A 12,979-nucleotide genomic window follows, 5' to 3' on the forward strand; every position below is an offset into this window, starting at 1 on the left:
TTAAATCAAATTGTAAAATGCAAAAAAATAAAAAATAAATAAATAAAAATAAATAACTTTTGGCTTGTGCCAATACATGGCTTTACTGGCATCACTGGCTTTCAAGTTTTTTTTTTTTTTTTCTGTACTGTCTACCTTTTTGGACACACTGTGTAGAATAGACTAGATAACCTCCCAGTCTAATCTTAGTATTATTTATATACTTTTATACGTCTTATTATATTATACATTTTGTATTATCTTTTTTTTAATTATTTTTTATACTACTAATAAGGTTTGATTAATTTTTATTTCAGTTTTAATTCAGTTTTGTTTGTTTTTTTCTATTAGGCTACAGCTCATTTTAGTGCTTCAACTTAAGCTTATTTTATTTAGTCTAACATAATATTTTAATTTGATTGTTTTATTTTTTCTTTTTGTAATTTTATTTTAACTTTATTTCAATTAACAAAATGTTTAAATACTCTGATTAATTTGTTACTATTTCTAGTTTTTGTTTTTGTTTTATTTTTTAAAATGGACATGAAAATCAAGGATCTTCTTCTTATGTTTTTAAGTTTAAATAAGAGTCAATCTAAAAATAAATAAATAAATAATGTCTAAAGAAGTTTTCATGATTTCACCACCAGATGGCATGTAGCCAATCACATACAAGTCAGCTGCTGTCGAAAGTGTAAAAGCAGAACAAAGCCACCAGATAAATGCTTAATTAATTAAAATGCTTAATAAATTAAAGTGCTGCCACACAGAAGCTTGAGCTAAAGTGTTCAAAGGCAGGTAAAGGTAAGTGGGTTTCTAAGAATCCTTTAAAATCCACATAAAACATTATGTGCTCTAATTGTTTTATTATTATTTTCAGGTGTAATGTTTGTTGTTACCAATATTGTGCTTTTAATGTTAGTGTAGACTAGACCACCTCTGTATAAGCAAGAAGGGTATCTGTTTAACAACACTGCCAGGAAAACAACTCCCCCTCTTGACGGGAAAACGAGGCTTTCCGGATCGAATGGAGAAGTTGATTCATTCCTTTTGAACAATTCATTTTAAAGCACCGGTTCACAAAATCGATTCAGTGATTGCTTTACGTCATCGCGCAATACGTCACCAAAGTTCGTGACATCCTGCATAAATATATGCATTCACAATGTTAAAATTAATGTACATCTCTTGGCTAAAAAGCTTCGTTTGTTGTTAAAATAATATGACTAATCAGACTATCTGAAGGAAACGGTTTAGGTTCAGTGAGTCACTTTTGTGAGAAACGCTTGAGACGATTCAGTCTGATTCGTGAATGAATCTTTGGCCATTTTGTGAACTGGATCAGAAGATTCTTTGAAAATATCCGGAACAAAAGAACAATTTATTAACTAACATCGGTGTTTTGTTCCCAAAGTTCGACGTTTTCCTAAAATCTAGTGACTGCATTCTGGACTGTTAGTCACAGGGTAAGTCTGAGTTGTTTCTTAAGAGTTTAAGAGCTTTTTTGAAATATGTAAAAGAGCAAAGTATAAATTCGACGTCACCTGTGGATGTTTATACGCACCTATGCGTCCCAATGTGCATACTATCTACCCTGTCTGCCCTAAATAGTATTGAAAATGACTACTATCACACAGAACTTAGGATGAATATTATGCACATTGGGATGCAGGCGCAGTTTTCTTTCTATTTTGGTCGAACGTACAACTTCCGCCATCAATAACCTGTCAGTTTTCAAATTTAACCTAGAATGTTCGTGAAGGATTTGTATTAAGACTGGGTCAAATTGTCACATTTGAATTAAAAAATATAATCACCCAAATTCTTTTCGTTTCTAGCAGGTTGTCATATGTGCTTTAAATGTTGTAACTGAATATAATTTATAAATTAAAAAAAGGTTTGACCTTTTTAAGACAAGTAGTGGTTAACAATTTAATTTTTGCATTTGACTGAGTTTTATAAGAACTTTTGCTTTTTTTTTTTTCAAACAATTTTTTTTCCAAAAACAAATATGTAGTGAAATACACTACCTGTCAAAAGTAGAAATTATAGAATAATTATAGAAATTAATACTTTTATTTAGCAAGGATGCTTTAAATTGATCAAAAGTGATGATAAAGACATTTATAATGTTACAGAAATTTCTATTTCAGACTTTTAATGAAAAAAGTACTCATTTGTTTTCAATATAATCATAATAATAAATGTTTTTTGAGCAGCAAATTAGAATATTAGAATGATTTCTGAAGGATCATATAACTGGAGTAATTATGCTAAAAATTCAGCTTTGAAATCACAGGAATAAATTACATTTTAAAATATATTCAAATTGAAAACAGTTATTTTAAATAGTAAAAATATTTCAAAATGTTACTGCTTTTGCTGGACTTCAGATGAAATAAATGCAGGTTTGGTGGCAGAAGAGACTTCTTTAAAAAGCAAAAAATCTTACTGTTCAGAAACTTTTGACTAGTAATGTAGCTTATAAATAAAAAGAAATGTTGGACAAAGTACCTGTTTCATTTTTGCAGTTGACTGAATTGTAGCATATCTTTTTTTTTTGTTTACATTTTGCTTGAAAAAGACAAATATGTAGTAAAATATGTCTTTTTTAACAGAGTATTTAAAAGTGTCTGTAAATATCATTGTGGCATGCCCTGCTGTCATCATTTGTTAACTGAACTGTATCTTTTCGTCCTTGGCAATAGCAGTGTCAAGGCTTTTTGGTACACAAGCTTTGTTTGTTTCTCCTCTAAAGCTAGATTTAATGACTTACTATATTTAAAGAAATTGTGATGTACTGGAATGATAATTTACTTGTCTTTACACAGGACGTTTGGCCTTTATCACCTGTTGGAAGGCTGAGGTCTGCAGCATGTCTCTGACAGTGTCTCGAGGTGAGGGTTTGACGGTCATCACCATCGCCTCAAACCCAAAGAGCAAATGGCCCGCACTGTGTCAGATTCTGGGTATTCTCTGCTGCAGTCCAGTGTGTTCTGTGTCTCTGAATAAGAAAAAGAAGATGACGAACATCCACACAGCTCTTGGGGTAAATTAAACAACTCTCTTTTTAATGCTTTCATTAAAAGACTTCTAACATTTTAAGTTGCTTTTCCATTTTTGAGGTGTATGAACAAAAATCTTGTTTTTTATTGCATAGACTATGCAGATAATAGTTGGAGTCATCAATATTGTGTTGGGGATTTTGCTTAAAAGCACTTGGATATTCAACAACATTACAGATTATGGGGTTGCTTTCTGGATCGGTGGTACGGTAAGAAATTGTCTCATTCTGCCTGTTCTTATTTTTCTCAACCATTTTATGAGTAATGCATGAGTCTATAATTTAAATTTATCAGTAACAAATAAATATGTTTGAGAGGATGAGAAGGGAGAAATCTTCTGTAAATTGCATATGCAAATTTGTCATGTTTATATTCAAATTGGTTAATTTAATTAACACTTTCCTTACATGACATAATCATTTTAAAAAAAGAGAGAGAGAGTAAAATGCACGCACACATATTAGTAGTGAACGTTTCTTCACCAAACATTAACAATATTTTAAAAAAAAAACAAAAAAAAAAAACATTTTTTTAAAAATAATGTTTTCTTAGTGTAATGGTTTGGGGAGGCATTTTTAATAAGGTTATTTTTTCCTTTATTTACACCACCTGAGCAAGTAGCACAAAAGCATCAAAATGAATTTTACTTATAAAGAACATAGATCCTATTAATAAATTAGTGTTGCGTTATTGACCGATAAATTGCTTTTATTTTGGGGGGGGGCGGGTAGCGTTTATGACTTTTTATTCATGTATTTTCATTGAAATTGATTTGCTAGTGTTGTATGTCATCAGTTGTGATGGATGCCATGCGTTTTGATCATTTTGTTTAGGACATGAAGATCTGATGGGATACAAAACCTAACTTACACTTTTCTTTTCAATGACTATGTTTGGATGCACAGAGGTTTTTAATTGTTTTCTTTTTAGGTCCTTGTAATTGGAATCATGACTATTCTTGCAGCTAAGTTTCCCAGTCCTTTTCTGGTACGTGTCTATCAACGCCATATTATGTACAATTTATCTGTGTTTTTAGAAGTTATGTTGAGTATCACCAGTTTATATTGTTTGTGTTTGACAGCTGGTCATCACAGTGGTTCTGAATGTAGCCAGTGCTGCACTGGCTATCACTGCTATTGTACTGTATTCAGTGGACCTGGCACTTGGAAATAGCTTATACTGCGACAGAAGTTATTACTCGCCTTACGGCTATGAGGTAACACCTTCCCCTGAACAGATGAGGAACACCGAGCTCTGTATGCAGTACAAGTATCTAAATAAGGTAATTTTTTTTTTTTCGTTTTATTTATTAGATTGTGTATGAGTAAAAGACCAAAGTTGGTGAAGCTATTTTAGTTTAGTTTAGTTTAGTTTAGTTTGTGGTTTCACAAGCTATCTGTAATTCAGAGTTATTGCATAAATCTAATCTTTTGTAAAAGTATCATACTTAAAGTGGGTTAGGAGGTAACAAATTTGAAAAATATGTAACTACAGGTTTATATACAGTTGAGGTCAAAAGTTTACATATAGACCAATTTGGAATAGACGTCACAGTTACGTCACATGCAGATGTGTGCATAGTTGTTGCAGAAAAACACTGGTAACAAGTGGTTACCAGGCAAATGGGTAAAATCCATGGAATAAAGGAAAAAAATATATTTTTGTGCCTTTTGATGTCAAAATTGGAATGCAGATCATTTTTATAGAATACTGCCGTCAAAGACGCCATTTGAAGCTAAACGCAGATGTTTAAACAGACTATGGATGAAATCTGCTATCATTACTCTACTTTTAAAGCATAAATTGGATTTAAACAATAGGTCTACATAATATTAACATGTACTGTTCATAGGGAACGTATTGTATTATCCCTACAGTTACAGCATGAAATATTATTATTCCCTTTTATTTCCTGGCTCCATAGACTGCTACTTGAACCGCCCACAAACCCATCATCCCTATTTCGGATCTGTAAGACTGTCCCACTATTTAAGGTCAATTTCGTTGAATAACCATGCGTATTGCTGGGTGACAAGCTCTTGTAATATGGGCAGAACATTTTGAAAATGACATCTAATCAATATAATCTATCATTTTGTACCATATCCATTTTAATTCTCTAGCCATAAAGGCTATCTCTCCCGGGTTTTCTGCAACCATGATGCGTGTGCATCCCGAATGTTTACAAACAAATAATTGGTCTATACCTTGTAGAATCTGCAAATTGTTAATTATTTTATCAAAATAAGAGGGATCATAGAAATTGCATGTTATTTTTTACTTAGTACTGGCCTGAATAAGATATTTCACATAATAGATATTTATATGTAGTCCACAAGAGAAAATAATAGTTGAATTTATATAAATAAAAATGGGTGATAGTTGTTTATGAGTTCCAATTAAATTGCCAGCTGTTCTTTAGAAAAGTCCTTCAGGTCCCACAAATTCTTTTTCAGCATTTTTGTGTATTTGAACCCTTTCAATGATGCATTAAGTACATTAAGTCGGGGGGTGAAAACTTTTGGAATTTAAAGATCAGGGTAAATTTAACTTATTTTGTCCTCTAGGAAACATGTACGTATCTTCTGTAGCTTCTGAAGAGCAGTACTAAATGAAAAAATATGATATTTAGACAAAATAAGACAAGTGTGCACATTCTGTTCAAAAGTTTACACCCCTGGCTCTTAATGCATCGTTTTTCCTTCTGAAGCATTAGTGAGTGTTTGAACCTTCTGTAATAGTTGCATATGAGGCCCTCAGTTGTCTTCAGTGTGAAAAGATGGATCTCACAATCATACAGTCATTGTTGGAAAGGGTTAAAATATACATAAATGCTGAAAAACCAAAGAATTGTGGGACCTGAAGGATTTTTCTGAAGATTATAATGCAGTTTAAGTGTTCAGGACAACCAAAGGACTCATTTACATTTATATGTAAATGTCTTTTATGTGAAATATCTTATTCAGGTCAGTACTAAGTAAAAAAAAAAAAAAAAAAGCATTTTGTATGATCCCTCTTATTTTGGTAAAATAATTAACATTTAGCAGATTCTGCAAGGTGTATGTGAACTTTTGACCTTAACCTCAATCAAAAACATTGAGGCTTCTTGAATTATATTATTTCAGATTGAATTAGAGCTGAAGTTCGTACTGTATTTCTTATAGGCCTTATCGACCATTACTTTCCTCAAATGACACTCTGATCTTTACCCACCTCTAGATGATCCTCGGAGGACTAGATATCATGATGATAGTCCTGTCGGTCCTTCTGCTCTGTGTGACGATCAGTTTCTGTGTTTTGACTGGGAAAGCTTTGTGCAAGAAGGATGACGATGCCAAGGTACTGTATTATCAGCACTATTACAACAATCAATTAGTCAAACCCACCATCATTAAGAGAGTTTCAGAGAACTGTTCTGTGTCTTTATGTTTGTTTGCAGTTGGTGGAGGATCCAGAACTTCACAAGCCCCTTATGGAAGATGCCACTGCTGGTCCTGCATGTTAGAGAGACGAGATATAAAGCAACAAATATATACAGTACATACAACACCACTCTATATAGTAATGAGATGATTTCCAATATGTTTATTCTAATCAGGTGTTTTCCTTAAACTTTTGGTTACTGCTAGAATATGAGGGCTGCTTTTTGAAATGAATGTCTTGAGCACTTTTTGGCACTATCCCTTTTTATGTACATATATAAAGATAGCACCTTCTGACTATAGTATTTTTTGTATTAAGTTTGTGTACACATTTATATTATTTGTCTCCGTTCAAAACTGATCTTAAATGAACAATGTTTTCACACCAATCTGACATTTACTGAACATTTACTCACCCTCAGGCTATCCAAGATGTAGATGAGTTTGTTTCTTCATATGAACAGTTTTTTTTTTAGCAATAGAGAAATTGAGCATTACATCACTTGCTCACCAATGGATCCTCTGCAGTGAATGGGTGCCGTCAGAATGAGTCCAAACAGCTGATAAAAACATCACAATAATCCACAAGTAATGCACACACTCCAGTCCATCAATTAATATCTTGTGAAGTGAAAAACTGCATGTTTGTCAGAAACATACCCATCATTAAGGCCTACATCTTAAATGGCCTAATAGGGTGATTCAATTTAAGGAAATTTTCATTTTTGAGTGAACTGTTCCTTTGAGTAAAGTGCGTCCTAAGAACACAGTTCTACAATTCAGAATCTGCCTTTATAAAACTGAGCCTTAATATAGTGAAAATATCATCAAAAATCATTTTGACTAAAAAAACATTTCATAACGACTTCACTAGTATTATCTTTTTGTGGCTGTTTGCACGATTTCACCACCAGGTGGTGTAAAGAAGCTTGAGTTTTATGCAAATCATTTGCCTTTGAAAGATATATAACTTTGCCAAGGCTACCAGACAGAATTCAGAGTTAAACTTTATCAGAAGTAGGAGAAATTCCTCCATTCACACTCAAAACTCTAAATATTGAATTAAAAAAACATTTCACAACATAGGATCTAATTTTCTATACATGTGCCCATTATTTCTCTTTCTGTCTAAATTTCTGTGGTGTTACCATGTGTAAATGTAAGCATTCCTTGATGGCCGGGCTTACATTTCTCAACCTTTGCTACCACTTCTGATACTGACAAGATTAATATGCCAAAAAATAATTTTTATTGTATCACAGCACCTTATATATAGCATTACAAAATACACTGACATTAATTTTGCTGTAATGACTGTCCCACTGTCACTATCACGAGAGAATTTATTAAATAAAGACAAAAAAAAAAAAAAACTGATCTGAGTTGAAATTATTTTTGTGAGAAGATAATGTGAAATGATATAAAATGCATGAAACTGTAAACCAGCTCAGTTACCCATGCTTCCTTTCACAGTCATTAATTACTGTTTCTGGGAGGTCAGTTGTCTTGATCAGGAACAAACATATCAAGGTAGCTGTTTTTAGATTTCATACCACAGGTATGTCTGTGGTCGAACTTCAGTGGGATTACAGTGATGCTGAATCACTGGGTGCCACTTTTGTTCCTTGCAGGAGATTCAGTAATTTAAAGCAGCTGGAACCATCAGCAAGAGTCAGAGCTTCAAATTGTACTATCTTCATATGCATACAAAGGCATTTATCCTTGCTGTGATGGAGTTTCGTGCTTAGTTCATTCACAGCTGCCTGATGCTTGATATTTATGTGATGATTTACACTGTCTATGTGCTCTGTGATCTTATTTACACAGTCCAGATGGATTTGAAGTTGTTGAAGTTTTGCATCAAGAAACTAATAGTTTTTCTTGTGTTTTAATAGGCGTTTTTCCTCTCGGTTAATCAGAATCAGCTTCTGCCGTTGGTGCCAGAAACGTCATCACTTGGAAACACAGAAATTATAAACACAGAATGACATAATTACAGTTAAAAGGACGCAGAATAGCATGTACTGTGAGTTTCGAAGCAATTAGCATGTTTATATACTATAAAAAAATAAGTAAATATGAATTTACAAAGTAAAATATATTTTTAACAGCACGGTGCTCATGAAAAATGTTCTCATATCTGGATGGAAACCTATAAAATGTTCCATTTAGAACAAAATGAGCGTGTAAATAATACCAGCATTTTAATTTTGGGTGAACTATCCCTTTAAGATTTTGTGTGGATGGATTAGTTATTGACTGTGGGCCTACTGACGGTAAACTTGATATTCCATAGTAAAATAAATGAAACCACTGACATTAGCCATTATTGATTTTTTTTTTTTAATTATGTGGCAAATCTGTTTGCTTTTTGTCATGCATATGCTATATTACCTCTTAAGTTTGGTCATTTCCAGATCTTCTGATCAAGAGCCATATGTTCCTCTCAAGAAAAAACAAATTTACTCTTTATGTAGACAGTTATACTTTTTGTATTCAGCTTGTTAGACCAGGAAGAACCTCAGGATACTGAGGATTTTACACATCAGCATCCAATCCGGTTGGGTGAGCTTGTGCGTTACTGGAGCCACTCACTTAATAAACATTTATTGGATCTTTTTCAGGCTGAAATTGGCCCAAAATGAAATTATTTCAATGGAGACTGCATTAAGGAAGAACCAAGGTAACATTGAGGCAATAAATGGCTGCACAATGTATTTTTGCATCTCAAGCGAAACCGTCCTGACGCACGTGATGTTTTTCTGCGTTCCTAAGGTCACCTGATGGGGCCGGACTCAATGTGAGCCACTGTGGCCAAATCATATTCATGGAAAAGTCATTTTAGTCTGATTAAAAGAATCTCTTAAGCTATTTACAAGCAGACTAAGTTTGTGCTCGTCCCGAAGTTGAGCAGAGTGCAGTTTCTGTGTGATTAGTTGGGAACATTTCTAGAGGAGAGAACTTTGCTAATAGGTAAATTGTCATTTAAAGTCCCAAATTCTATATTACATCTCACTTATTTGACTCAAATAAATCCTGAATGTAACTTTTTATACTGTTGTCTGCTGCCATTCTGTAGCATTAGGTCATTTTGAGGCCCTGTGGCTTCGCCAATGGTAAGCCTGGAAACAAAGCAAGTCACGCTTACTAAGCCTGCATCATGATGCAAGACTGCACAGAAATAAATCCAGACAGCCAAAAGTCCCTTGGAGATCCCACATAAAGCCTTCAGATGAGAAGTGAAAGGACGTTGAAGGCAAAAATCTTAAATGTCACATTTTCTCCGTGAAAAAACTGCACACAAATTCATTTTAAATACAGAGATGTACAAAACTGTAGCTCTATTCTAAGACCTTCTCAGCTAACTAGACAACATAAAAATGCACAATTTTTTTTTTTAAAATGATTTCTGAATATTTTTATTCTTGGTTAAGTGACTGCAGAGAAAACATCGTTTTATAATTTTGAAAACATGAAAACCTTACTTTTGAATGTTCTCTGGATCATCCGAAACAAGTAGTAACTAGTAACATTAGACCAAAATGTTTCAGAAAAGCATTCCATGAACAATGTATAAATTACGTTTTTGTGCAAACACTTTAATAATGTTATTAAAGACCAGATAACTTTGAATGAACATTGTGTCAATATTACTTTTCAGAACTTTGAGAGAACCTTTACAGAAAATTCAAAATGAAACCCAAAAAGGTCAAAGAATTATAATGTTGATTTTAAAGGAGACGTTCACTTCCAGAACAAAAATTTAAGATAATGTACTCACCCCATTGACATCCAAGATGTCTTTCTTTCTTCAGTCGTAAATAAATTGTGTTTTTTGAGGAAAACATTTCAGGATTTCTCTCCATATAGTGGACTTCTATGGTGCCTGCAAATTTGAAATTTCAAAATGCAGTTTAAATGCAGCTTCAAAATGCTCTAAACCAATGGTTCCCAACCACGTTTCTGGAACATCTCTCCTTTTGTCTGACACGCCCATTTCAGGTCTTGAAGCCTCTACTAATGATCTGAATCAGGTGTGTTTGATTAAGGAGACATGGAAAACATGCAGCATTGGGGGGCCTCCAGGAACGTGGTTGGAAACCACTGCTTTAAACGATCCCAGCCAAAAAGGGTCTTATCTAGCAAAACAATCAGTTATTTTCTGAACTAAAATTGAAAATTTATATACATTTTAACCTCAAGTGCTCGTCTTGTCTAGCTCTGCTTGTACTCCGGTGTATTTCGGCTCAAGACAGTTAGGGTATGTCGAAAAACTCCCATCTCATTTTCTTATCCAACTTCAAAATTGCTGCAAAAGTACAAACCCAGAGTTTACAAAGTGAACATGCAAAGATAATCAAATGCCCTTTACAAAAAAAGGTAAAACAGTGATGTAGATTTTTAAGTTGGGGAAGAAAATGAGATGGGAGTTTTTTTACCTACTCTATCTTGAACCTAAATACACAGAGTTCACGCAGAGCTAGACAAGATAAGCATTTGAGGTTAAAAGGTATATAAATTATATTTTTTTAGAAAATGACCAATCACTTTGCTATATAAGATCCTTCTTCCTCAGCTGGGATCATTTAGAGCCCTTAAAAAGCTGCGTTAAAACTGCATTTTGGAAGTTCACGTGGGCAACATTTAAGTCCACTATATGGAAAGAGGTTTTTTTTCCATCAAAAAACAATTTCTTTACAACATAAGAAGGAAAGACATGAACATCTTGCATGACAAGGGGGTGAGTAAATTATCTGTAAATTTTTGTTCTGGAACTGAACTTCTTTACGTTTACATTCCATTCAGTACTAAAACAGGACAGATAACATCAGTCCTATTAAACTGCCCAGTATTTGTTTGTGGGCTATGTATTTGTATGCTTACTAGAGTAATAATGATAGCTTATAGCAACATGCTAGTGTTAAATGCCACATTCATGCCATGTTGTAATTACCGTAATTTCAAGATGACAACATGATGTTCTACTCGTGCTGTTTATGTCATCGCCTAAATAGGCAGAATCTGCGGCAGTCAGGTGATACAAGTCAAAGTATATATTCTATACATACTTTATAGGGTATTCTACAGTCTTTGATACAATTTGTAGGTGAAAGGTGCGTTCACGCCATATCGGAATTCCAGTAATTACGAAATTCCAACTTGTAAAAAGCGTTCACGTCCTCATAGAACTCTAATTACAACTTGTGAACTGGGAGTCTTCTGAGAGCTATGAATTGTACCACATGACTGCTGTACCACCTGACCAACGTAGACCCTGTTTAGGCATTGATAGCGTTGCCATAGAACAGCTCAGAGTAGAACGTCACATGTTGCCGTCTCGAAATTATGATAATTACGATATGCCGTGAACGCAGCACTACCTACGACTTGTACCACATGACCACTGTACCACCTGAACAACGTAGGCTCTCTTTAGGCTAGGGGTCACCAGACCCGGACCTGGAGGGCCGGTGTCCCTGCAGAGATTAGCTCCAACCCTAATCAAACACACCTGAACCAGCTAATCAAGGTCTTACTAGGTATACTTGAAACTTCCAAGCAGGTGTGTTGGAGGTTGGAGGTAAACTCTGCATGACACCGTCCCTCCAGGAACAAGTTTGGTGACCCCTGGTTTAAGCATTGATAGTGTTGCCATAGAAAAGCGTAATTCTGAGTCTGAGGACGTGAACAGCTCTGAGTAGAACGTCACATGTTGTCATCTTGAAATTACGGTAATTACAGTATGGCGTGAACGCAGCATAATAACTCGTACCTTTCAGAGAATTCCTAGTTTATCAGGTGTAATTACGAGTAACGCTTTTTACAAGTTGGAATCTTGTAATTACGGTAATTACAACATGGCGTGATCACACCTAAACTCCACTGAATTCAGTTGTGAGGAAGTACAGAGTGCTGTGGAGTTGTATCCTCAAATCCAGAATCTTTCAGATTTGTCATTGATGAGCTTTAGTGACTTGTTTCTGGCAAGCAATTATAAATGGCAAATCATGGTTTGTTGGTGCATTTTAGTGGCACTTTCCCAACCATCAGTTAGTTTGCTGTAAAGGAAATGGATTGAATTTATTGATTTTGAAAGTGTCTTCATAGCTTTTGTCCTGTCAGATGTGGTTTTGCTGGGCTGTGACGTAAGCTAAAGGCTTTTGGCTATAATATACTACAGACAGGCACAGCTGCTGCAGTATTTACTCTGTACAGATGCACTGATGAGGAGCTGCTGGATGTGGAAAGTACCAAAATGCCAGTTTTCTTCCTTAGTGACCGATGAAGCAATTGTGCAATAGGGAAGGGCCGTCATCTTTTGAATGAGACTTCACCAATATAATGTGCATAATAGATGAAGATCATCATAATTATTGCCTTAATTTAAGTTCTCTTCATCTAAATTCATTTGTTTATAGCTTATGCTTTGTCATGATTTGCTTTGCAATCATCATTCTACAATTAATAATGTATTTTAGAACATTCCCATCTACACTGAAAAAAAGTGTAGAA

General features: G+C 34.3%; 1 protein-coding gene across 1 annotated transcript; it reads left to right on the top strand.

Annotated features, from left to right (window-relative positions):
* The first annotated feature begins 1,190 nt into the window (after positions 1 to 1,190).
* On the top strand, positions 1,191 to 7,023 carry tmem176l.1 (transmembrane protein 176l.1). The gene is made up of 7 exons (XM_051132037.1): positions 1,191 to 1,445; positions 2,811 to 3,028; positions 3,140 to 3,253; positions 3,975 to 4,031; positions 4,126 to 4,326; positions 6,264 to 6,383; positions 6,484 to 7,023. The coding sequence occupies exons 2-7, from the start codon at positions 2,855 to 2,857 to the stop codon at positions 6,547 to 6,549; spliced, it is 732 nt and encodes a 243-aa protein (XP_050987994.1). The 5' UTR covers positions 1,191 to 1,445; positions 2,811 to 2,854; the 3' UTR covers positions 6,550 to 7,023.
* The last annotated feature ends 5,956 nt before the right edge of the window (positions 7,024 to 12,979 follow it).

Source organism: Labeo rohita, chromosome 16 (genome assembly GCF_022985175.1).
Source record: "Labeo rohita strain BAU-BD-2019 chromosome 16, IGBB_LRoh.1.0, whole genome shotgun sequence".
In the NCBI taxonomy this organism is placed as follows: Eukaryota; Metazoa; Chordata; class Actinopteri; order Cypriniformes; family Cyprinidae; genus Labeo; species Labeo rohita.

Excerpts from the sequence above, each read along its gene's own strand:
- tmem176l.1 (XM_051132037.1), top strand. The coding sequence starts at position 2,855 with ATGTCTCTGACAGTGTCTCGAGGTGAGGGTTTGACGGTCATCACCATC. Across the intron at positions 3,029-3,139 it reads ACATCCACACAGCTCTTGGG|ACTATGCAGATAATAGTTGG; the intron begins GTAAATTAAACA and ends TTTATTGCATAG. Across the intron at positions 4,327-6,263 it reads AGTACAAGTATCTAAATAAG|ATGATCCTCGGAGGACTAGA; the intron begins GTAATTTTTTTT and ends ACCCACCTCTAG.